Raw genomic sequence first — 26,330 nt, 5'->3', positions numbered from 1 at the left:
CCTTTCTTTTCTTTTTTTTTTTCTTTTTTTTTTTTTTTTTTTGTCTGATGCAGAATCCCAGTAGCTAGGCAGCCTCCCTCTTTTCTTTCCTTCCTTCCTTCCACCTCTTCGCTGTGTAGGAAGGGAGAGGCATCAATGGAAAGGCTGAAATACGCGTAGATGGACTTTCGAATGCATTTTTTCTTGAAAGAGGAAGATAAATCCCTCTTGCCAGTGCACTGACTTTTGTTGGTGTTGCATCGCTTGGTAAAAATGGGGTTTGCTCACTCCAGCTGAATCCTTGGAGCATTCCAGAGAACTGCTGCAGTGAAGGACTTATCTTTATTTTTTCCATCAGAGGAGCTGCATTGATGTTAACCATTTTTTTGTAAAATGGAGAACGAGATCTTCACACCCCTTCTGGAGCAGTTCATGTCGAGCCCTCTTGTCACCTGGGTAAGTGTTCATTTTCCCCTCACACGTTCCTGGTTTTATTTGCTCATTGTTTGAGAAGAGCCTTGTGGCAGGGGAGCGAGGTGGACTTGGTGTCATGGTGCTGCTGCTGGTTCTGTTCCAGGTGAAGACATTTGGACCGCTGGCTGGAGGAAATGGGACCAACTTGGAGGAATATGTGGCGCTGGTGGATGGAGTGTATCTGAACGAAGTCATGATGCAAATGTGAGTGTGGGCAAGCGCTGCCTTGGGATAATTTTTTGCTGGTCTGTTTTTATTGTATTTATGTGCTGCCTTATGAAAAATCCTTTTCTCCCTCTCCCTTTATTGACCTTCGTAAATTACTTTCATTTGTTTGTGACACGGTCATGTGGTGAGTTAAGAGGAGTCTTGGGATCCTGGCAGATCTCGACTCTGCAAAGATGAATGTCCGAGCAGTGTATTTGCAGGATGTATAGTGTTATACAGGCTGAATCATCATTATAGAACTTACTGGAAAATGGGATGACTGTAAATAGTTCCCCAGATTTCCACTGACAGGCATAAAGCATACTGTAAGTCATGCTCATAAAGAAAATTTTGAATAAATTTGCTTGGCTAATAAGGTTCTAATCCATGTCTTGGTGCACGTGACATGCAGTTTAAGGATGGCATGCAGCTCACACAGGGTTGTTCACTGAGCAAAAGGACTGCCCTTAAACTCCTTCCTCTTCATTTTCCACACTTCCTAATTAGAGTAGATAGCACTTGAGCAGTAAAGCTGATGCTTTGATTGTGAGTGTAGAAAGTTTTCTGGCTATAGCCAACAGAAGAAATGTTTTTACATGGGGTTATAAACTGTTTATTGAAAACTCTGGTTGTCAGAAAAAATCCTTTACAGTGTCTTTCTGTTAATCATAATTTTGACTGGAATGTTGCCCACTACTGTCATGCTGGAGAGTAACACTTGTCAGGTGTCTAGTGATATAATCCTAGAAGTGTTACTAGTGCAAAAATTTCTGCATACCTTTTTTTTTTTTAATTTTATATTTTGAGTCTTTGCAGAGAAATACATCTATTTTCTGTATAGGTATGAAAAGCTGTGGGCTTGTGGCCGGCTGGATACATCCATCAGTGTGTTAGTAGCTTGTGTTGGCAGCTGTTCCTCAGGAACACTGCTCAGGGATGGGCATCCTCTTGCTCTGTTTGTAGCTTTTATTCATATTTAGTGCTTTAAAAGTTATTACCCTTGGTGTTCAGCTTGTGTAACTAATCTGTGTCAAAAGAGCAACACTTTATTACATTTAAGTGTGAATTCACAGACTTTTGAAACCAGTATTTTCTTTGTCACCTACTTCTGTGCAACTAAGACTCCCAAGTATTTACTTCTAGTATTGTTGGAAAACATGGAAAACTCGGTGGAATGGAACTTCTTGGAAAAAAAAAGCAAATTCTGAGTGGATTCTGGCACACTTTAATAAGAATTTTAAGTGATGCATTTCACTGAAGAATAGTATTTTTATTTTATGACTTCTTTCTTTTTCTCTTGGATTACATAAAGAAAATAGATTGTCAGCTGTGGCCACGCATTTGACATGTAGAGCTTCTATGGGATAAAAAAGTTTGACAGCTGGAAGGCAAATTTATCACTGGAACAAGGTGATTTTGAAGAATATAGGCCTAAACTTTTTTCAGTCAGTTTTTTAATACTCAGTATATAATTGTTGCATGTATGTAAAATGGAAAGCTGTGGAGAAGGAGCATTCCCATGCCTAAGGCACTGTGTGTTGAATTTGGCTGTGACACTGTGCATCCTTGAGCCCATGCCATGATTACTGTACTTAGGAAGCACTGGGTGTGTATGTGTCAAAAATACACAGTGGAGATGTAAATTTAAAAAAATATTAGTTTGGTATTCAGAACAGTAAAAACTCCCTCAAACTGAAAGTGTGTGAAAAGACACTGATGTACAAGTAAAGTTAATTTTAGAAATATGTCACTACACTGGAAGGTCTTTTGGGAGCCGAGATGTATCATGGCTGGTTACTGCTTAGAATTGCCTCTTAGAACTCTGTTCATATTTTGGGAAAGTTCAGTTTGTTTTTGGTTTTGTGCCAGGATTGAAATAGGGGAAAAATTGTTTCATGTTTTGCAGTGTGGTCCTGTCTGTGGTGAAGTCACTGTGGAAACCTGTGTTAACTTTTAGTCCTGCTCATTTTGAATATCCACCTATTAAGCAAGTGTCTTCATTTGCAAAACCACTTCCAAGATGCAGCTCTGACTAATCATCAATACAGATTATTAACAGTGTTTTCCATTTTTATTTCTCTTCTATTTTCCTTTCATTCTTTACTACCATATATTGAGGAAATGTGGCAGAAAAATTTGTGTCATGTGACTTCAAAATAAGGGTGTTTTTCTTCAGAATGTTGGGCTTGGGGAAGTTTTTTTGGTTGTTTGGTTTGGGGTTTTTTAAAGCTCAGTGACTTCACTTGAGAACTAGAGGTCTGTGGTTAGGAGCTATGGCAGTGGGGGCTGTTAGAGGTGCTGCGGTCCTGCTGCACATATACTTTAATACTTACTTTTTTCTTGCCAAATGTTGAAAAAACAAATTCTGTGACCATAAAAGTGAGTGTTAATATTGGATTAGGCATGGTTTGTAAACAGTTACACAGTCAAAACAACAAAAAAAAAAGAGTGGCTTTGTTAATTAGAGAAAGTTTTTTGTTCAGTTAGAAAAGAGTTAATCCTGCCCTCCATCATCTGCAAGTGAGAGTCCAGCGTTTGTTTCTCCTTGTGCTTGTCTGGATTAACTTTATTTTCAACAATTGTAATAATTCAGACAGGGAAGTGAGGTGTCAGCATTGGAATAGTTGCAGGATGCTGGTGGTGCTGAGATTTATCAGCAGTGAGTTTATTAGTACTTCCATGAGAGAATTCATTACATTCCCTGTATGCTTTTTACCTCTGGATGTTTTGGGACGTGTGAAAACTTGCCCAGATTCTGTTCAGTGACCAGTTACATCTGAAGGGCTCTTCCTTGCTGGAGATGCTACAGGCCAATTGATATTATTTTTAAAATTTTATTTTTAATTAAGGAGAGTCACAGTATTTATAATATTAGCTCCTAACTTGAGAGACTGTCTCTAATTTCCTGTTTAAATTTAGGTCCTATTCTTCAGAAGTATCTGGTTACTTACCTTCTGCTGGGATCAGTCAGTATCTGATACTTGTGGATAGAAACCCATCTGTCTTTCTAAATCTGAGCCTTTATCTTTGTGCTCTTAGATACAAAAAAAAGGGGTCATGCTTCTTGGAAATAAATCAGAGCACAAGAGATCACTGCATGGTGTTCTGCCATGGCAGGGAGGTGGAGGAACATGCCAGGAATGCTTCATACCTTCACTGCACCTCTGTATCAGATTGCTTATAGCGTTATATTTATAAAGTGGTCATAGGATTGAGCAGAATCTGTTGTGTATGCTACTGAAATCAGTGAACTAGTATCATTCAATGGATTAGTCACCTGTTGCACACCCAATTACAATTGCAGTAAAATAATACTCAGTTGTGCTGGAGATGTTTTTCCAGAGCCTGATTAACATCGCCTCAGTTTTTTTAAATAGTCTTAGCACTGTACCATTTATAAACTCCTCTGATCAAAAAAAACCTGCAGTATTTTTACAGAAACACTCATTCTCTTTTTTCCATTTTTGATAGGCCTTGTTCTCTGAGACTTGTTAACTGAATTCCAATAGGATTGGGTAAGAAACGATGAAAGTCTTTTAGTATGAGTTGTGGTTCCCAAACTGACAAGAGTCTTGCTGGTTCCTTTGAATAAAAAGAGACAGCTGCAAGTAGTTACAAGATTAGGGCTTTCATTACATTTACCACCACCATTAATATTTGGTCAAGCAACAAAGACTTGAAACAGTATTTTAGCTTTAATTGTTTTATTTTACTGTGCTTTGTATTTGTGGTAATAAATCTGGTTTAAAGGAAATGCTGGACCCAGACTGTGTGCAGAGTTGGTAATGTACAGAACCAAACTCTGGAACTGAGTTAACTTAATCCACAGTCTGGAAAACCTGGCTGCTTTCATCTCAGTGTGCCTTTTATAACTTTGGTTTTAATTACATAAATTAAGTGATACTTTCCATATCATTCTTTGCATCCAGACATGCTGAAAACTACTTCAAGGATGAAGTCTTTTATTCTTCTGGGTTTTTCCCCTTTTACCGCTCTCCCACTATTTTTCACTGGCTGAATCCACTTGCAGACCTTTCACACCATCAGATTTTCCAGGTGGACTGGCTGCCTGTTTCCTCCCACCACGCTGGTGGTGTGTGCCTAGAATGTGGACAGCTTCCTTGGCTCCTGTTTTGAGCTCTCAGCCTTCAGTTGTGTGCTTTTTTCCGAGCAGTTCAGCTTGCCAGCCCATAATTCTGGCTTGCCTATATCTTCCCCTGAAAACTGGACTCGGGTCTCCAGTGCTGGAGCCAGCTGCCGGGCTCTGTGAGAGAGTGCAGCAGCAGCCACTCAATCCAATTAACTCCTTCTTGGGAAGACAAGGAGGGAGAGGCAGCTTCAGCCAGGCCCTGGCTGGGTGGGGAGATAGAAAAGAGTTTTGAAGAAAACTAAATCGGTGACTTTGGCAGCAGAAGTAGGAACATATGTTTTAGGAAAAGGTCAGATATTATTAAGTCCATACCTTTATCACTTCATGGTGTAGATTCACATTTCCCAGATGTGCTCTGTCAGGTTTTCCACAGGTGCAAGGTGTCACTTGGATTTTGTGAGAGTTGTTGCTCCCAAGAGTCATTCCGCAGCAGCAGGACTGAGATTTTTCTTCAGGAAAGCTGAATTTGTAACAGTCACTTTTTTTGTACAGAAGCAAATTCTTTAATAAGTGGTCCAGCACAATGTGCACCAGGACTGTTGAAATGAAACCCTTTTGATTAGAGAAGAGGAAAATGTAGTTCTTAGTGTAATGATGAATAATTTTAGATGGGACCATCACCCTGCAGTGAGCTCTGAATTAGGCAGGTGAGGTGGACACAGGCTGATACCTGCACTTGTGAGGTGCTTAGGTTTTTTGATAGATTGAGGGGAAAAATGCATGGGTTGAACATGGAATGCTTGAAGTGCTTGATCTTGGCTTGTCTCTGTTTTACTAGGTTTTGTTTTACTTTTGTACTCTTTGTCACAGCTGATGTCCACTTTCTTTCATCCTGGCTACCTTGATTTATTTCTGAGCAGGAAGCTAGTCTGTAGTTTGCTGTTGTTCTGTGTGAAATGCTGAAGATTAGGAATTAAATCATCTATCTTTTTTTTTTTTTTTTTTTTTTGGCAGCCTGCTACTGACCCCATCCTTACTCTAGGCTCATACCTTGGACCAGGGAATAAAAACTGAATTAAAAACTATTTTTTAATACATACAGAGAATTCTGTTAAGCCTGTCAATCTGTTCCATAAATAGCCATCTTAGATGTAATATGAAAATAACTTGTCTCAGCATTTGAAAGCATTCTGGCAAGTAAAGAACATACATTCACTATGGCTTTGCAGTTTCTTTTTCAGAGAGCTTTGCATTTCACATTCTACATGCTGTTTCAAAGCACTCCAGCAGCAGTAAAATCCAGAGTTTTAAGTTAGCTACAGACACCTGGCTGATCAGCTTGTACCCTTCAGTGGCAAGGCTGTACTGCTTCAGGTTTCATGGCTGCTCTGGGGATCTCTCTACTACGAATCTTTACAAAGTGTTGCTGTGCTCTGATCATTCTTTTGAAAACTAATCGTGTTAACTGAATTCGGGTGCTAAATCAAGCTCATCTTATCTTACGCCAAATTTGAGATTTAATTCTAGATTATCCTCATTTCTTGCTTCTGTTAAGAAGGGACTTCTGAGTTTTGTGTTCGTTCATATGTTCTTATTTTTATTTCCTCCTCTTTTTTCTCTAAGCTGAATATCAATTTGTTACCTTCCTTGTCTTTCATAATGCACCACTTTTCCCTACGTAGCAATTATTTAGAGATCAAGACTTCTTTCCAGAATGCTGCTTTGTTAGAGCACATGACTTCAGTGGCCAAAGAATATTTGGGAATTACTGTGTCTGTGTTTGTGTGCTTTGTTTTAGAGTCCAGTCTTTATCCTGAAGATGCTCCAGAGGCAGTTGTTGTTGAGCACTGTTTGCAAAATGCCTCCCTTTTGTTTAATGGGATTAATCGATGCCAGGGCATTGAATTGAAGCAAGGCTACTGCTTGACCCAAGCAAAAATTGTCTGATGTTGTATTTTGGGATGGGAAATTGCAAGGGATGAACTCATAAATGGTGTCTATCATAATTCTGGCCATTGAGTGAACTGCCACGGTGTCTGTCCCGTTGAGAAAGGCTTGCCCGGCTGAGGTGGACACCTTGGACAGCACTGGTCACCTTCCCAGGCCTCTGTAGGTCAGGACGGTGGCTTTGGGTTTGGAACCCCAGAACCCCAGGAAGACTTTGGGTGGTGAAGACAAAAGCATGGAGTCATCTCTTGCAAGGGTTATAAATCCGACTATTGGGGAGCTCCGAGGAGCCACCTACGTCAACGGGACAACTGCCTACAAGAGCACTGAACAAGCTCTTACACAGCCTTATAGCAAGGGTGGTAACCGGGGGATTACCCCACAATGGGCCAATGGGAGTACAAGGGGGTGTGTAGGTAAGGGAAACAGACATGTGGGACCACCAGTGGGGAGGGGGGGAGGTAGGTGGGGACCCTGGCAACCAGCCTATCACTCGACGCCCTTGGCAGAACTTTCTGGATAGAAGGGTGAGGCTGCCAGTGACAGACAGGCCCCAGGGTGGAATCGCAGGAATGACTGAGCAGGATTACAGTGTAAGGGGTGGAGGAAGGAGAAGACTGACAGGAGGATGGGGGAGGTAGGAGAGGGCAGAACCATTTTAGCAAATACAGAAATAGGAGCAAACCATTGGGGAAAAACTAACTTAAAAATACGACCCAGCAGTGAACCTTTGTGTTGCACATTTAGAGACACTCCAATAATTGCTTTCTTTCCTATAGTAACAGAAGACAGTCCCCTTAGGTTTATTACAGAGTTTTATCTTGGTTTAAGCTTCAGGGAAATATTTGCTCTCGTTTTTGTCTGTGTGGTATCTTTGTTTTTCTTAAATAAGCCCCCGAACAAAAAGTGTCTGCTGGAATTTCCTGGTAGCTTGGGAATACACTTGCTGTATATTTGGAGTATTGTGTGTGCTGGGCAAAACCAGAATACAGATACTGGGAAATGTATGAGAGAATGCAGGCAAATGTCACATTGTCACTAGTCTAACAATGGTTATAGAGAATGATAAAAATATGTATTTTATTATTAATAATTTACTTAGAGGATTTATTTCCCTTCATAAGAAAGGAAATTATCTACAGTCATGGTGTTCCAACCAAAAGTATTTTGGAAATCTATGTGGTACTAGTTTTACAACTGAAGACCTTTCCAGTCACTAAAACTGCAATATTTGTATAGCTTTGGTGTCATCAGTATTTCCTGTAGTTGTTAATGCTGAGTACTGAGGTGTCTACCTGTGGTCAGATAGTTTGTGACTCTGAAGGGAGAACTAATTTTTTTGAGAATTTGTAGCTTCAGCCAAGTTTAAAGTCAAGAGTAAAATGAGTGAACGTTTTTCCAAGTCTTTCAAAGGAGAAACTATTTTTGGTAGGTCTGTGATTATGAAATAAAGCACCTACCACTGTGGTGCTGTTAGTTAGGATAGAAGGAAAAAAAAAACTTGACCTTACACATTCCTCTTAAAAGTTTTTTTTTTTTTCAGCTAAATTAAGAAGACTGCATAAATGTGTATTGCTTTTAAATCCTACATAGTATTTTTTCCATGTATTAATATTTTAAATTTCTTGGAAATTATGTTAGCTTCACAAATGTAATTTGCTTAGGACAATAAGTGTTCATTGTCTTCTATTCTGTACTGCTTGCTGCTTCCTGGCAGCAATGACAATTTTCTGGCCCTATTCTGCTTCTTTTACAATTTGATGTTTCTTCCAGACCTTCATGTGTGCAGAATGATCCTTCCAAGGTGTTCTAAAACATTTCATGACTGCAGTGCCCTGGGATGTTTGGTGCCAGGTCAGGCTGCATCTTGTGGTGCAGATCTGGCAGTGCTTGTGTGTGAAGCTGATGTTACCCTTGTCACAGGATTACAATGTTTGCAGTGTCCCGTGGTCACTTGCTTTGAGGTGTTAATCACAAAGTCAAGTAGTTCTCAACTGCTTTGTTAATTGGTACTGAACTGAACAGGTCTTGAAAATTTGGACTCATTTCATTTTGGAAAATTTGTCTCTGAGAGGGAAAATAACACAGAGTGCTTGAAGTAGAAGTAAAAACTTCAGACTTCACGATCCTCAGTATTTTGCGTCTGTGGCATGTCCATGTTGCTTTCCTGACCTTTGGCCTGTACGCTCTTGAATCCTTGGGCACCTTTTGGGTTTAATTTAATTTGGAAAATTGTGTGGTGCAAGTGGTTTGGGTTTAGTTTAGTTTGGAAAATTGTGTGGTGCAAGTACTATAGCAGTTTAGTTCTCCCTTTTCAAATGATATTTCCTGCTAAACCTTCTGTAGTTAAAAAAACTCTTCAAAACCAACCAAGCAAGCCAACAAGATGTTCCTTGAAAGATACTTAGATTTGTGGGGTAGTGTGTATTTGTCAAACTTTCTGGTTCTCATATGTTTTTCCTCAATAAAAAAATTTGATGATGTTTCTTCTAAGAATTCTCAAATTTTTAATACCTAGGTGTGTTTATTTTGTGTGTTAAGTGTTTTCTGCTGCTCTGAATCCTGCCTTGACACTAGTTAATTTGGTGGCAGCCAGATTACCTTTTGCCAGCTGTAAAGCAGAGGCTGCTCCACATTCATGGATTTGTTGTGGAAAGCTCACCCAGGTTACTTGGTTCAGTCAACAGTGACTCACTAGGTTCAGTTTTTGGCAGAAAGCTTTATTTTTTTTTACATATTACCTTTTAGTGTGTTCGGAAAAGAATAGTCAAGGTCAAGGCAAAACAATAGTAGTAAAGTTATTTCATACTGTTTGATGATAAAGACTATTTGCTTTGTTTAGTTTAGTTAGTTTAGTTTATTTGATGATAAAGGCTATTTAGTTATTTAATAATATTTGATGATAAAGAGTGGTTGCTTTATAAAGTTGTCACTTGGGGTCCAAGGTTTTGGTCTTTTCCACAAGAGTTTGCTTAGTCACAGATGTGTTTAGTCAAACAGGTGAACTGTTCTACTTCCTTTCTTGTTTTCTCACACATTTTACTCACCTGCATACATCTTCTTTACTGCAATTATGGAAAGTAGAACAAAAATAAATCTGGGCTGTTCTGGACGTGGGAGGAAGAAAGTAAAGCTCAGTCAGCAGACCTGTTGGATGTGCTGTAGTTTAGCCTGGCTGTTGGCACATTCCCGTGTAAATCTGATGTGAGGGGATGTCTCTTCACGCTGATGCTGCCACTGCAGGGGGACCACGCAGCAGTTGTGAGGTGCAGCAGGTCCCCATCCCTGGAGTAGGGAGACACAGGATTACTGGGCAGGACACAGCTACAGCTCTTCCAGCACCCTGCAGCTGTGAGGAACCGAGCAGCTCCTGTGCTGGGAGTACCAGCCAGGCTGCTGAGGTACTGGGCAGCTGCCCTGGGAGCAGTTGAGCTGCTCAGATGCTGAGCTGAGGCTGACAGAGGGAAGCTGTCTGCATATGCTCAGTATGCACGGATATGTTCTTGGCAGTGCTCCGTGTGATCCCACCAGCCACTCTGTTTGGGTTAGGCCAGTTGGTCGTGGTTTGGTTGTTTTTTATTTTTACATAGGCATAGGGCTTCAGCCTCCTAACAGTTTATGATGTTGGACATAATCCTAGGAAGTGGGGTTTTGTGCAAAGGCCAAAAGATTTTTGATGTTAGGCCTGCTTCCTAAAGCTCACATGATCATGAGGCAGAAAACGTTGGATACAGCTGTTGAACTTCTGGCGCACACAGTCAGTCCTTGTAAGTGCAGAGTTAGCAGAGTGGCCTTAAATTGAGGTAGTAATACTGATTTTGTGGCAAAGTGTATCTCAGTGTTTGAGGTATCTTCAGGTGTTTGGGCAAATGACCATTTCAACGCTTCATTGGTTGCTGCTCAAGCAGTATTGTCTCAAGGATAGAAATATAGTGTTGTACAACTGAAAGGTAGATTGTAAAATGTTAAGCAATTTGAAGATTATCAGTTATTCTCCAGTGAAAGCCCCAGGTGTTTTTTTTAACTTTTTTATTGTTTTGTCAGTAAAAGGGCACTGCTGTATTAAATCTCTTTGTAAAACACGTTTTGAGCACGCTTATTATTTTTGTGCCAGTGGAGAATAATGAAGATGCTGCTTTATTAGTTGAAGTCTATCCTAAAATTCTGTTATCAGTAATTACTGAAATATTTGACAGATACCGAGTGAACCTCAGCATTCCAGTTAAAAGGACTTTGCAGAAAATAAATGCTGTATGCCTAATAAAGTTTATTTGTACAAGTGAATGCTGTGTTGCTGTAAGCTAAACCACAGGGTAGCATTTCACTGAACTCACCAAATACATTCAAACAATGGTATATTTCAAATTAGGGTGCGTTATGATACCAGACTTTATCATTAAGTACCATCAAGGAACAGATGGCAAGGGAGGACACAACTGGTTTGCAGTCTGCATAGATTTAAGCATGAGGCCATTAAGCTATCACATTCCCATTTCTGATAGATTTTGGTCAATGAAAAATTAAAGGCACATAATCCCTGATTATATGAAGTCTCAATCTGTGATTCATTACACTGGTAGTATTTCAAAATCACTGAAGTTCCCTCTGTAATCAAGAGTTTTAAACTAATGCATTATTGGGATAGATGCTCCTGTCTGGTTTATTGCTATTGAAATTAATGTATCTTGTCATAAGTAGGTTGCTCTTAAATGTAAAATTGCTTAAGGGTATCTTTTACCGCTCTGCTTCCTATTGACTTCTAGGCAGATTTGCCCTATTTTGCTGGGCTGTTTGCCACTGGAGCAGCTCAGTATCCCCACCTCATAAAAGGAGCAGCTCAGAGCATAGATGGCCTTAAAAATGTTTATAGTAGCCACCAGAATCTGATGGTTTTAAAAAGCTGTTTTTTAAAGCTGTGTCTTAAACTGGCAAAGGAGATCTTTTTGTCTTCAAAATTATTTCATTTGCATCCTTCATTTCCAGGATCATCCAGTGTATTTCCGTGTCATTGGACCTAATATATTCTAATAAACAGAATTGGTTTGCATTAATAAAAATATAATAATTCCTATGACCATAAATATAATCATTTCTCTGACCATCATAATATGGTCATAGAAATTCAACTGTTTAACTTACAGGTGCAAGTACTTCATTAAAATCTTTAATAAGTTAGTTTTCAAGAACTGTAAATGAGTTTAAAGATAATCTTAGAAGGTTCTGGCAGTTCATGTTTAGAATTTTATCTTTCTATATGAAAAATAGTTGCACATCAGACTTCATTCTTAGTAAAAAATGCCATTAGTATGTCATGACTTGGACCAGCCTGAAAAAATACAGTTCTACAAACAACATAAAGTGGAAATATGCAGCCAGCATCCTGCTATATTATTTCCTCTTTGAGGGGGACAAATTAAGATATCAATACTTATGATGATGAACTATGTTGACTTAATAAATAATACTTAAAGTGCTGTTTAGTGGATTAAGGAGACCATTGAGTGTTCGGGTTGGAGTCTTTGAGAAAATGAGACCTGGTTATCAATATTGGAAGTGAAGGTAGGTTTAGTTGTTTTTTTTTTTTTAAATCAGGAATGTCCTGTTCAAGGACCTAATCATGGTCCTTTCATAACACTGGTGTGCGGAGGGATCTGTCAGGTCTGTGCTTGGCTGTTCCATACACAAACCTGACAGTTCTAACACAATCTGAAAGGTAGAAATAAATCAATGACTGAAGATTAGGGAGCTCTGCTAAACACCAGCACAGAGTCTGCTTGCTGGAAGAATCCCTCAGCTTTCAACGTTTACTTTCCAGCACAGAGTCATTTTAGTAGGTAGCTTATAAAGAGTGTGTGTTTATAATCATTTAATGACATAATGTGGTTAGAAAGATCTCAATTACTGTAGCACAGAGGTGAAGTCCTGTTTGCACTGGAAGGTGCTGAGAGCAGGATTGCACTCTGGGAAGCATGGGAAACAATTTTTTGTCCAAGTCATTCATCCTAGTCATGGCTAACATGTACTAATTGAGAGTGTCTAGGACAACTGACCTCCCGTGGTTTAAGAATAATGAGCCAATAGGACATTCATTACCAAAAAAACAGAAAAGGGAATGTACTACCAATAGTGAGTTATTGAGAGTACGTGTTTAATTAAATTAAAAATGATTGGTAAAGAGTTGTACTGGTATCTCAGTACTTTGCTTTTATTGAACCTTAAAAACAGTGGGTTAAACTTCTTGTTACCACTACCTACTTTTAAGTTCTACTGAAAAATGTTAAGGGAACTTGGAGTTTGGGATTTCTGTTGGACCCTTTGCCATAATCTTTTGGAAAAATTTAAAATTACTAAAATAATTTTTTTTCTGTGCACCAGGTTTGCCCAAGGCTGACATTCTGATTTGAACTGCTGGTCATTTGCACTAGCAGAGCATCTTGAAACTGGACAGTGGAGTTTTTCCAAGTCGTAAAAATACAGCTCCAGAGCACGTCAGCAGCCCAAGTTTTCCCAGCAAAAATTCACAGTCTCAGTAAACTGCTTCCTGCAATTTAAGCCAACAACAAAAAGCCAAGCCAAAACAAAAAGCTCCCCAACTTTCTGTTTAATCTACAGGAATGAATCATTTTGGCACTAAGCAGGTCACTAAGCTTGTCGTAGAGGGAGGTGAAGTTGTTAAAGCAGCTCTTCACTGCTGGCTGGGCTGATCCCGTGGTGTCGTGAAGATCCAGTGCTATGCAAATGTTCAAGTTTTTGTTCATCCCGGATCAATCTCAATATCCTAATACAGTTTTGGAAATGAGAAAATGGAAAGCCTGAGCTTTTATGACGTTTATGCTTTGAGTTCTTGTGGTTGCACACTAATTTTGTGTTGCTGCTAAAATAAGAACTGACAAATACCCAGGAAACCCCTGTGCCCTGTTTTGAGTGCTCTAAAGGGAGAGGCATCTGAAATGTGTGGCTGTAGAAATGCTGCTGAAGATGATGAAAAAGCCCAGAGATAATCCCATGGTCATTAAGATTAACGATTAAGAGCCCAAATCGGCCTTTTGGAGATATGCATGTAGAAATAGGAGACTTCAGCTGATCTCTGTAGGTCAGCAGGATTTATTGTGGATTTTCTCTTCTGATTTTAACAAATTTGAATGAATTCAGTGTGGAAAGGAGTCCAGTTCTGTGCATCTGCAAAGCGTAATTATTTTTAGCCCATTTAGTTGCTTTTACAGCTACCGGTTGGCTGAACTAATAAACCCAAGGTCACATCTTAGTCACATGGTTTGGCTAATATGTTCTAAAATATATTTTAATTGTTTATAATATTTTTAGGAACATGGTGATGAGCATTTAGGAATGAGGCAATTACCCATGTCCTAATTTTCATAGATTTATAATAATACAGAAAAAAAAAGATACTGTGCCTACTGCTTTTCTTTTAAAAATGTCTGTGTTGGAGGTGCATTTTTTATATGACCTGAAGCAGTGATTTTTCTATTATTTCTATTTGTGCTTATAAGCCAGGAAATGCTGGTAGTATTAAACTGAAGAAAAGACATTAATAGATCTTTTTTAAAAATCTAATATGCTAATAGTTAAGCAAGCTGTAAAATGCAAATAAAGTTTGTGTAGGTAACTTATTTATAAATGAAAAATATGTAAGTTTTGTACAGAGAGTATGTGAAACTACCAATTAAAGGGAATAAATTGCATCAGAGTAAGTCACGATACCACAATATTCGGGTCATTTTTGTTTTATAGCAAATATCTCCTCTTTCTGCATTTGATTCTGACTCTAATCCTTTGCCTGTGAGTGAGTTATTGAATTCCATTACTTTTGCACATTACCAGGATCATTCTCCATTGCCATAGTATTTTTTGAAGGTTGTTCTCTGGGTTTTTTCTCCTAAAGTTTGCCAGTGGCTGTTCTGGAAAGTGTATTCTGTATTCTATTGTTTAAATCATTAATGACAACGTTGAATAAAACTAGAGCCAGCAGACACATATCCCTGCTGGGAGCCCTGGTTTGACAGGGAAAAATTGGTGGTTTGATTTTGAGTGCAGCATCCCAGCCAGCTCTCATTCATCTGATAATAATAATATCATTATACAGTAGAATAATACCATTAAATATCAAAAGTTGCATTATGCAGCTGTATCAAGACTCTCTAAAAGCGAGAAACTTCACACTGGCCATCCCTTAGGAATTTTTTTAAACATTTCAGAGTGTTATGGGGGTGTGCTTTGATTCTGCGTGGTTTTCCATGAGAAATCCCAGTGAATGGTTGTTGTGCTGTCCTCTGTGTGTTACAAGGCATTGAAAAAGGATGACTCATCTGCCTTTCCTCAGATCCTTTCTGCTTTGTGAAGGAAAAAGTGATTGATTTCCTCCCTGAAGCCAAGACAAACCAGAGAAAAATCTGGTAGCATATGATAGTACAGGACAAAAACTCCAATTAATTATCCCTTTGTTGTCACATTCCAACAATCTGTAAATACATTTAAAACAGTTGAGTGTGTTAGCATGACGTGTTTCATATTCATCATCGTTCTAAAAGTTAAAAATTTACATTTTGTTCATAGTAAAATACCGTCATACACACACAAAAAGTTTCCTGACAGACCCATTCCCTGGAAATTGTGGTGAGTGCTCCCAGTTTCAGGCTGCATTGACAGCAAACAAGAATGTGAGGCTGTCTGGCTGTATCAGAGACACATTTCAAGCTCTTTCTATCTTCCACAGCTCCTTATTGATTTGTGGAGGGAAAAACAAGACATGGTTATCAAGACAAGGAATGGCTGTGCTGGCTCATTAACTATACAATTTGTTTTATAGAGAAAGCTTTAAAGATTAATGTTCAGCCTGTTTAATATAGTCTTTTTTCTTTTTTTTTTTTTCTCAGCAATCCAAAGTCTACTAATCAGAGGATAAACAAAAAAGTAAACAATGATGCATCATTAAGGATTCAAAATTTGTCTATCTTGGTGAAACAAATAAAAACTTACTATCAGGTCAGTAATTGTTTGTTGTCTTACGTTTTGCTGGAATTATTTCTAAATTTTCTTCTGTTGTTATGGCTTTAAAGGTAACAGGAGTAAGACAAAAAAGAGGTAATTGTATGGATGATTGCTTAGATATCTGGTCAAATTTCTTATCACTGTTTATGGGTATAAAGATGATGTGGACACACTTTTGTATGAGTAATGACCTGTTTAGAGAATAGATGCTCTGTGTGTGCAATTACTCCTGCATTAAGTATTATTGTTTGGTATTGTCTGAGTTGAAGCAAGTTTTGTGCCAGTGAGAGAGATTATTACATGTGCATTCAGTCTTGTAAAATAGAATTTTTGTTAGAAAAACATGATGAAATTTAGTGGGCTTAGAATTAATTTGGGAATTGGTAGTAAATGCAGTGAAGATCTCAGTCAGGGCTGTGAAAGAGCCACTGAAGTTAGATGCACTAGTAGGAGCTGGTCCTGTGCCTGCTGAGCTGGATAGGGTGTTCTACACATGGACATGCCACAGCTGGGCTCTGCTGCTGTCACCAGTGTCCCTTTAGTGTGGCTTCCACACTCCCCTGCTCCTTCCTGCCAGGAGAGCCCAGACCTGGGAGAAAACCTTTGCTCTGCCTCTCCCTGCTCACACCTCCTGGCCAACCTGTGCTGAAGTCTGCTGCTCCTCCTCCTGTGTCCACACACAGTGTGTGCTTCCCAAAACTCCGAGTGCAGTGAGAATTCCCAGCTGGCACTGCCCTGACCAGCCATGGAATTTTCCAAGCTTCCCAGCGCTTCCCGCCCTTCTCTCCTCAGCATCTCCTGCACATGGATTTATGTGCTGCCTGCTAAGGCCCATATGCTTTTCCTTTTCTTACCGGAAGTCATTTTCCACCAGGCATTAATGTTCCACAACTGGTGCAACAGAAGGAACAAACACTGATAGGATTGATCTTTTTTGGAGCACAAAGCATTCCCCATCCTGCACTGGCCTCATGGATTCACCAGTCCAAGTGCTCCAGGACCAGGCAGAATTTCTGGCGTTTAGGTACCTTTGGATGGTTCAGGACTGTGGATGTTGCTCCAAACCTTTGTGATAGAAACAAATCTGTTAGAGCTTTTTTAAATAAAAATTTATTCTTTTTTAAGAAACAGTAAAGCCAGTCACCATGCCTTTAATGGTCCAAGCTATATTGAACACTGTTTTATACACTTTTTCCCCCTCCCCAGTCTTTCAGGGTTTTGGTCACCATGCAAACATTGATGGGCTAGTGTTGCTAGCAGGAGTGAAGGCATTTACTCTCCAAACTGGAGAGCGCCTTGTAAACTGAAATTGTTTCTTGCATGTGTAGGTATTCACTCCCTACAGTGCCTGCAGGGAAGTTTGTGCTTTGTGGTAGTTGAAGTGTTAAAGGATGGGATGTTTCACAGAGGGGTCAGCTGAGTTCCTGTCACCTGTGAAATTCCCCAAAGCAGGAAAGCTGGGGCTTGATGGATGCCTTGGAATCAAACTGAGAGGCCTCCCTTAGCCTGGGGTGAGGCAGGAGCCTCACACCCGAGTACCCTGAAAGCTGAGTGTACAACCAGGCCTGGGGGGTGTTCCCTGGGGATGCCTGGGATCCCAGGGAGGGGACAGGAGACCAGTCACTGTACTGAGAGACGATTTTACTGAGGGTTGAAATCACACACTGATGAATGTGGGAATTTGGGATATTTAGCACTGTGTTAACCTAACTGTTAACACTTCTAATTGTGAGCTTCTTCATGCTGGTTTGTTCCATGTGGTTTTGTAACATCTCTGGAAAACCTTCTCTCAGTTTAGTGAAAAATCTCATCAGTGCTGTGGATGTACTCGTCAAAAAACCTGCACTGGTAGAATATAATATTCAAAATAAGGATGTTATGTTAGTTTAGTTAGTTTTTTTTGTTCCTGTATCATCTTTGTTACTCTCTAGAATTACAGTTCTGATCCTGAACCAGTATTTGGAGTGTGTAGATTTCTTGGCAACGTAAGAGCATGGAGCTGTTCTTAGCAGTTAGTTCAAGACAAGTGATTCTAAATTTTTGGTGGGCTCGAGAGGTTTAATCCAGTGAGTGTCCATGACACACAGCAGATTTGACTGAGGAGGTGAAAATCTTCAGCAAAATAAATGCTAGTGAACTGTAAAAGTTTCTGCAAGCAAACCCAGTGCTGAGGTTAACACCCAGCAACAGAAAAGGTGTCAGATGTCTCTGGGGCAAGGCAGAGGTGTTTTAAGGAAACAGGTGATTGTGTCCATTCAGGACACATGTTTTGGTTACTGCTGCTCATACTCTGCTTTGGTACATGATCACCTTTATGATAGCATCATGGAATTATTTCAGATACTACCAAAAACCGCTTCCAAAAAAAAAAAAACAAAAGCAAACAAAAAGCCAGTCTAAAATTACATGATTTTCTTACATAGTAGCTGTCGACACTCATTAAATTAATTGTATTTTATGTGTTTTATATTGATTTAAAACATCCTGTGGTGCACTTCATGTCTTATTTTTGTTTGAAAATGGTCTTTATCAGTCTGAGAAGCACAGGTGTCACAGCTGGTTGAATTTTGTGATATTGGAGGAGGCCAAAGCTGTTTTCTCCCTCCTTATAACTTGTCTTAGGCATGTCCAGAGGGAATATATATTTTGCCATCTACTATTAATCAATTCAGATATAATTTTGATGTTGTATATTAACTGGCGGGAACTTTCAAGCATAGCAGTAGCTAGTAATTTCTACTGGTGTTTTTCAAGAAATATTGGGGTTTTTTTCAATTTGACCTGAAGCAAGTGGACTTCTGTTAGGTTGTTGCTTACAATGTGACACCTGATGTGTGCCTTGGGCTCTTCTGGAATATGTTGCTTTTGAGTAGGAGCATTTTATATAGTAATGGATCTGTCACTGTGGAAAAACAAAAAGCCTTGACTATAGTATGGCATCTGCTGGGAATAAATATCTGGGAACAGGAGAAAGACTATTCTGCTTCAGGAGAATTAGGCTCTGTCTAGACTGGGGATTTGACCCGATTACAGCCATTACAGGAGCTCCATTGATGGAATCCAAAGAACAGATAGGCAGAGCTGCTGCCTGATGTGTGGCACTTGTCAGCTAAAATTCCATGTGATTGTGCAGACAGGGGTTTGTACCCTTATATTCACAGGTGACCCAGTGTCACTGCAGCAAAAAACCCTGGGATTTTCACATCCATGTTTTGGTGAGGCCAAAGAAACTGTGAAATAAAGGAAATAGACTTTTTGTAGTAGAAATGCACCTTAGAGCCAATAAAACAAATACGTATCAATAAGTTAGGGAAACATGAACATAATAAATGTAAAGGGTTTTGCTGCACTCTGAGACTTGGGATCTCGTTGGCTTATGATCTCTGAGCCAGCTCATTGCCGTGAGAGGATTTTGCTCTGTGAGCTCATTGTGCAAACCAGTAAAAACAAAGCTTCTGTAGAAGTAACTCATATTTGTTAGTTGTTTTTTTAATTAGAATTCAAATAATAATAAGTATTGTATTAAATAATAAGTATTGCATGAATTGTATGCATGAAGTCCTGAAAAATAATAAAACTGTTTAATTAATACTGATTTTTCTTTAATGGCTGTTGGCATTTCATGTTTGCTTTCATTCAGTACATGTAAATAATGTTTTTATTAACTTTTATAGGAGACTTTGCAGCAGTTGATCATGATGTCTTTGCCAAATGTGCTAATAATTGGCAAAAATCCTTTTTCTGGTAAGTTTATTCTTGACTAAGATAAATATGTATACTAGTGTGATAATTTATATTCTTTCACTGGAAATAAAATTCCTGTAGTGTTGAGCCTTTCAACAGAAGATTGTTTAAATACTTTATCAAATAGGTGGTTTCATAATGATGAGTAATGATTTAATAATGATTTTCTTTGTCCACACAAAGGGTCCACACTCTAAAAAACGTGTTCTGTCACAGCCTCAGCCCTGGCTTTCACTAGGATTTATACTGGGCCCGAGTGCGTGTCCCAGCAACCAGTGAACCACTGATGGCGCAAAGTTAAAGTTTCATGTACTCCCAGCTACTGCACCTTCAACTTCCTTTACATATCACTGCTGAGGGAATTGGCAATTCCGTGCATCTCACTTGATCCAGCTCCTGATACTTGTTTCTCCTTCCCCCGAACTCTCCTGCTTCTCTTGCATCCCTACCTGAAAAATACTGCAATTACCTTCTTGTTTTCTCCTGTGAACTGACGCTGTCTTCTCCATGCTCCCACCTTCTCTGCTTCCAGCTCTGAGAGTTGCAATTTTCAGACCAAGAATATTAGCCTGTGTGGAGCCAGCTGACTATCCACAGCCACTTGGGAATCTCTGCACCATGCTCTCAATTCCAGAAGCACGGAGCAGACACACCTGGCCTGCATGGAGCCACTATGGATTGGGCAGAATTTATTTACCTAGGTCTAATGTGCCCCAGGTGTTCTCCTCCTGACGTTCTGACACCTCAGCAGAGAGGTCAGGAACTGCTCTAACAGGCTGTATAGCTTCCCCTGGCTGTTTTTATTTCTTTGGGGTGTCTTCTTTGCCACGCTTCTGTGTCTGTGGGACAGCGGGTTCCTCATAAGCCAGAAGAACCATCTGTGTTTCCTCACTTCCCAATCCCAAGGCTCATAACATTGGTATTTTCCATATCCCATTTGCACTCCCATCTGAGTAGGTATCTTGCTTGAATTATTTTGGGTTTTACTTTCTGCTATTTAGTATTTCTGCTTTTGCTTCCGAGGTCACAGCTTTTTCAGTTTTTATATGTGCAGCTGCTGTCATATGCAAGAAGTGTGAATGCGGCCTCTTCCTTTCCAAAAGAACAGAATGCATCATGCTCTTATAATTTTGATTCCGGACTTTCGTAAGGTTTTCGAAAGAGTCCATGGATTTGCCTAGAAACCATATTTACTGGAAAAACAGATTTTAAAAACCCCAGCTCATAGTATTGTTTTGTAGTGACATTTTTTATTCTGTTCAAGATACTGAGAGAAAATGTCGTAACAATATTGTGCAATATAAGATGACATTTCATTGAAAATGCACTATCAAACCCCACAGAGATTATATTGCGTTCAGTTGTATACATTCAATTTTGTGGTTTGGTAATTTCTAAGGAGGTGTCTGTGTTTTGGGATCTGTGGCTTGGCAGCTCTGTTGGTGTGTGCTTTGCTCTTCTGTGGGGATTTTGTTGGATTTTAGAGAAAATTTGTGCTTTACTGTAGTGTAGCCCTCACATTAAAAAAAGATTGTTATGCTTAGACAACATACTTGAAGGTGTTTCACCTTTCTGCTGGAGTTCAATCACAGAGTTTGATCTGCACTAGAATTTAGACCTGTTCTTTTGGGTTCTGTCCAGAACCTTTCCCCTTTGAAAGTTAAGACTGCTCTTGCTCTGTCAACTTGGAAAAGGATCTCATCCCTACATGGATTTTTAAGCTTTTTTTTTTTGGCAGGTGCAGGGAAATGAAACCTCAGTGATCTTTGGAGACTCTTGTGTAAACATGGTTGCATCAAGGAAAGCCCTGGAGTAAAAGTCATTTCCCTGATAAAGACTTGGATTGGGTCCACTAAAACTTAGGCTGAAGGGGTGATTTTTCACAGGGATGTTTCCCACTTTTTCTCCTTTGCACTTAGGGAATAATTAATAGAGAAATCCCAGAGGATGCCAAATTGCAGATGGCAGGAGCAGATACCAGAGGCAGTTGGCTCCTGGAGGAAAATGCAGGGAGAAGGCTGAAGTTGAGGTTTGGTAAAATGGGTCAGCAGGGATTTTATCAGGAAATATTTCCTAAGCTGATTGACGGGAAGGCAGTTGGAGGAGAAAACTGGAGGAAAACTACAGCCTGTGACTGTAAATGTTCAGTTTAATTACAAAGGGGTAATGATGAGGCAATGGGAAGGAGAAACATGAAAGCAAGTTCATATTCCTAAGGGAGCAAGGCAGCAAGACAGAAGCCTGCACTGCAGAGGGTGTGAAAGTCAGGGATAAGGGTGAACACAGGGAAGATCAAACAGTGGCACAGGGTAGGGACAAAGTTCATCAGAAGGTTGAAGGATGTAAAACAGAATAATCTATTTCTGTGTTTCTGATGGAGGAAAAGGAAGAAAAACAGAAGATGAGGGAAGCTGACAAGGTTCAGTGTTTTGCCCTGTTCCTTCAGGGAACATGGGGGAGAGACAAGGAATCAATATTCAGGCAGGCGTTTGAAAGGCATTCAGGAGATGAAGGAGCTCAGGGATTGCTTAAAAATTAAGAAAGTGTGATTAAATTATTGGGTTAAGTGAATGTAGGCTATGGATTCCTCCTGTTGCAGTATTCCTGTTAGCCTTTATTGATAAGACAGAAAGCCAGGTGGAATTCCCCTTCTTGAGCTGAAGTAGCTTCTGGTGAAACACATTCCATGATGGTTTTTCTGTTTCTCCATTAAAGACTTCACAGCTCGAGCCTTTGGGATACAAGAAGTCTGAATAAATGACTAAAAATCTCCCATTTGAATCTATGTTTTTTGTAATATATTTATCTACCTGAGAAATGTCTTGAAAAATTGCAATATTCCATGTTCATTGGGATTATGCACATTATGTAGCTCCCTCCAAAAGCAACAGCTTGAGTCAATGCCTAAACTATTTTGTCATCCTTGAAGCATTTGCTTCGTGGCATTTATGTTCTAGATATAGAATATATTTCTGTATTTAGTAGCAAGATGAGGACATGGTGAACGTAAAAAGTAAGAAACATTTTTATTAATCTGTAAACAGAGTTCTTTAACTTAAGCTTCTTTAGGAGATTAAGATACTTAAGGCCAGATTTGGAAATACATTTTGATTTTTTGGATGTGCAGATGAATATCTAATACAGTTTTGTAAGGAATTTAAATGAACTTGTCATCTAAACTCTTCCAGCTTGGGAGCAACAGATAATTTAAGCACTTTCGTAGCTATGTTGAGATACCTGAGATTACCATTGAAAACTTGATTGTAGGTCTCCAAAGCACATCTAAAACTGTCACTCCGAAGTTTTGCTTTTTGAAGGGCTGAATTTTTTTTTCCATTTGAAATTGTTAACGGCTGTTAGGTGTTTCGTAACTCTGAAAGTTGGCAGTTAAATGGCAAGAAGGACTGAGCTGAAAGCTCCTCTGGTGTTTTCTAAACTAGGTTAAAATAAATGATACGGAAACAACAAGAAAACCTCCTGTTTTCTGAGGTATAGGGGAAGAAGCTCTAATTACAGTTTTACAGTTACCATTTTTCTGTGTTTTCTTCTCAGAGCCAGGTACTGAAGAAGTAAAAAAGCTCCTCCTGCTTTTGCTTGGTTGTGCAGTTCAGGTGAGTTTAATTATGTTTGTCTCTATGAAACTTTTGAGTTTTGATCTCTTTTCTTACTGTTTTAATACTTCAGGTGGTATGAAACTTTTCTTCCTTTGGTGATACAATTGTATTCCTTGAAAAATTGGAATATTCTGATTTTTAATTAAATGGCTGTTACTGCACAAATAACTCTGTCACAAATTACTGTTACACCTGTTACTGCACAAATAACTCCAGCCATAATGGGTTATTAATTTCAGTAGTGTTAATTTACCTGATACTGTAAAGAAAGGAAGGAAATGGTAAAATGCTAAAAATTAGCTGACTGCACTGTTTCATGTATTTAATAAATCATAGACTTTGAATTAGTAACAATTTTACGAAACCTCTTCCTTCTCCCGTTTCAATTTGATTTTCCTTGTATCATTTGATTAGTGTTGAAGTTAGAATTATTGTAACATGGCATAAACCACAGATCTACTGGTCACCAGAATTACTGGGTAATAATTTATTCATGTGGCTATTGCAGTGTCAGCTTTATAAGTTATAGCTCTTAAGAAATACAAAAGAAGAATGAAAATACTTGTGATTATACATATAAATGTGTATAAAATAGATGTCTCTATTTTTAGTGTCAGAAAAAAGAAGAATTTATTGAAAGAATCCAAAGTCTGGATTTTGATACCAGAGCAGCTGTTGCAGCCCATATTCAGGAGGTATTTTGGGGGATTTTTGCTTTTAATTTTGGGCATTTTTTTAGATGGAATATTGTATTGCAGGAAGGGGAGTTGCACGTGTTCAACGGCAAGTAAATCACATATGTGATTTGCATATTGAGTGGTTGTAGTAAGCAATAAAGGCTTTATTTTTTCACTTGATTCACAAAAAGATGTAATGATTGAGCATTTTTGGGTTTTATTTTTAGAGCAGTACCAGAAAGCAAGTTTGTTGCTTCAAGGATTTCTTGGTTACTTACAGAAATTTAGTTTAGTGAAATCTTTATATGTAAATTTATTTTTAAAATATAATTAAAATCGAATGTATGTGGTAGATAATTTATAATGTTATTGATTATATTATTGTCACCTTGCCAGATACTTCAAGGTGCTGTTTCCAGGTAGACAAAAATCTCTTCCTTTACATACAATTAGATATATTTAAAATGTTTTTTTCATACCTTGTCTAGAGAATTTAACCTGTAGAGTTGCAGCTTTATTTTTTTTATGCTTCCTTTCTACTTCTAGAATTTCAAGAGCATCTTTTTTCTCTTTCATTTCACCCCATGTAGGTAACTCATAATCAGGAAAATGTGTTTGACCTGCAGTGGATGGATGTCATTGTGCTGACACAAGAATATGTTGAGCCTCTCCTGAAAAATATGGCACTGCATTTAAAAAGACTTATAGATGAAAGAGATGAGCACTCAGAGGTATGGATGTGGCTTAAGAGAAATGCAAGAAATCTTTTTTTTTGAGATAATGCCAGCTCAGGATTAATTTTCTGCTGACATGTTAAAGCAAGGATTCCTGACTGCCAGAACATTGTTTCAGGGAGTTCCTCTGTGCATATTTGCTAAATGAAGTAGGAAAGATAAAGTAGGAAAGATAAGAAGTGATCTTCTCCATGTAGCCAGAGTGGGAAACAAGTGCAACATTCATCAGTACCTGAAAACAGAGAATCCAAAGCTGTATCAGCTGCATTTAACCAGGAATCAATAAGCCATCAATTTACAAGCCAGTCACTGAAAGCTGCCTGTTCTATTCTTGTGTTGCATTGTCCAGGCTTGAGGGGGATAAAGCAGAATCTGTACCAGGAGAGAAGGTTTTGCAGGCTTATCTTGAAGCACAGTTTTTGTACCATGTTAGAATCAAGAAACTATACTTACTAAAGAGTTTGAGTTGTGAATAATTTCAGTGGTCCCAGATTTGCCCCTCAGTAGAGTGGACGTGTCAATGTTGCAATTATTCCAGATATTCTTTGGACAGTTTTTCCAGATCACAGCCTTGACAGGAATAAAACAGGGTAGAGTATGGGGGTGATGCCTTTGTGCAAAGCAAAGGAAAAATACTTTAAACTGTGAGAGATGTTCATATTTGGCTAACACCTTTATTTATAGGGGGATATAGGAATATTCCTGTAGATCTGATGCTTTATTCAGTTGTCAAGGATGCTGCTGCTCACTGAAGAACATGGCTTTGTTTAGAGATACACATTTATCTTCATTTTCAAGAGGTGGTGGTTTTGAAGGAATTCACACCTTTCATTACCCAGTCCGTTCTGAGCACTGGCCATTTTGTGGGCTTAAAAGTCTAAAGTGCAAAAAAAAAAAAATTAAAATAGCAAAGGTCCTGTTCAAAAGCTGTGCTCTTTGCTTTAAGCGTAGGAGGTGCAGGTAGAGCTTTTGACTTCCTCGATGGCCAAAACCTTTCCATCGTTCTTGTGCCATTGCAGTGTTTGATATGAATGACACACGCAGAGATGGCTCTGTGAGGGCCATTCTGGACTTTTGCCTATGCTCTGCCCCCTCAGACCATCATCGAGCTGTCGGAGGAGCGGGACTGTCTCCGTTTCCTGCCGCACGCCTCAGCTGCGCAGTCCCCGTGCGGTTCTCCCGGCATGAAGCGCACCGAGAGCCGGCAGCACCTCAGCGTGGAGCTCGCCGACGCCAAGGCCAAGATCAGGAGGCTGAGGCAGGAGCTGTGAGTACCAGTTCACACTCATATCCTTTCCAAATGCTGCCTTGGCACACTTCTAGCCCCTTCTGAAACCAATTCTTCATTCTTTCAAATGTTTTTTTTAGTTACTGCTCCCCACGAGGGGTATTTTTATAACACAAGATTTGTAGACCCATGGGACAAATCCCTCGTTTCATGTGTGTTTGTCTCTGTTTGTATTCATAATGATGTTTTGACCTAAATTTTATTCTCTGATGTCCCTGAAATCATGGATTAAAGGTGGAAGTCTCACAAATCTCAGCATTTTGTTCTCAAACCAGGTGATCATTAAAAGGAGATGAGGCGGGAGGGATTCCTTCTCAGCAGCATGATTTGGTGACCTGTTTCCAACAAGAAATACTCACCTATGGTTAATTCATGTTTTAAAATCATTGCAGATAGGGCATAAAAAATTCCATTAGAATGCTTTCCTGTCCTCCACCTCTTTGTTCCTGTGTAAAACATTTCTTGTCTGCACAACACTTACTTGCTCCTGAAAACTGTTCCTGATTCTTTGGGCACTTTGTCTTCATAGTCAAGGGAGTGAGGAGTTTAAATAACTCCTCACTCCTT

General features: G+C 39.2%; 1 protein-coding gene across 22 annotated transcripts in view; it reads left to right on the top strand.

The window, feature by feature from the left end:
* The window catches only part of CCDC88A (coiled-coil domain containing 88A), a 67,580-nt gene that overhangs the window by 681 nt on the left and 40,569 nt on the right, over positions 1 to 26,330 (top strand). For 18 of the 22 annotated variants that reach the window (XM_030268720.4, XM_072927357.1, XM_072927356.1 and 15 more), the window contains exons 2-9: positions 54 to 435; positions 557 to 657; positions 15,592 to 15,700; positions 19,381 to 19,450; positions 23,003 to 23,061; positions 23,676 to 23,759; positions 24,332 to 24,472; positions 25,573 to 25,742. In XM_030268720.4, coding sequence (XP_030124580.4) covers positions 373 to 435; positions 557 to 657; positions 15,592 to 15,700; positions 19,381 to 19,450; positions 23,003 to 23,061; positions 23,676 to 23,759; positions 24,332 to 24,472; positions 25,573 to 25,742 — 797 coding nt within the window. In that variant the 5' untranslated portion in view covers positions 54 to 372. Of the gene's footprint in view, positions 1 to 53; positions 436 to 556; positions 658 to 15,591; positions 15,701 to 19,380; positions 19,451 to 19,988; positions 20,206 to 23,002; positions 23,062 to 23,675; positions 23,760 to 24,331; positions 24,473 to 25,572; positions 25,743 to 26,330 lie in introns of those variants that run through there. The other 4 variants (XM_072927363.1, XM_072927365.1, XM_072927352.1 and 1 more) reach the window with 2 other exon arrangements.

This window comes from Taeniopygia guttata, chromosome 3 (genome assembly GCF_048771995.1).
Source record: "Taeniopygia guttata chromosome 3, bTaeGut7.mat, whole genome shotgun sequence".
Lineage (NCBI taxonomy): Eukaryota > Metazoa > Chordata > Aves > Passeriformes > Estrildidae > Taeniopygia > Taeniopygia guttata.
Note: the sequence above shows the minus strand (reverse complement) of the source record. Positions and strands in the feature narration are given on the sequence as shown.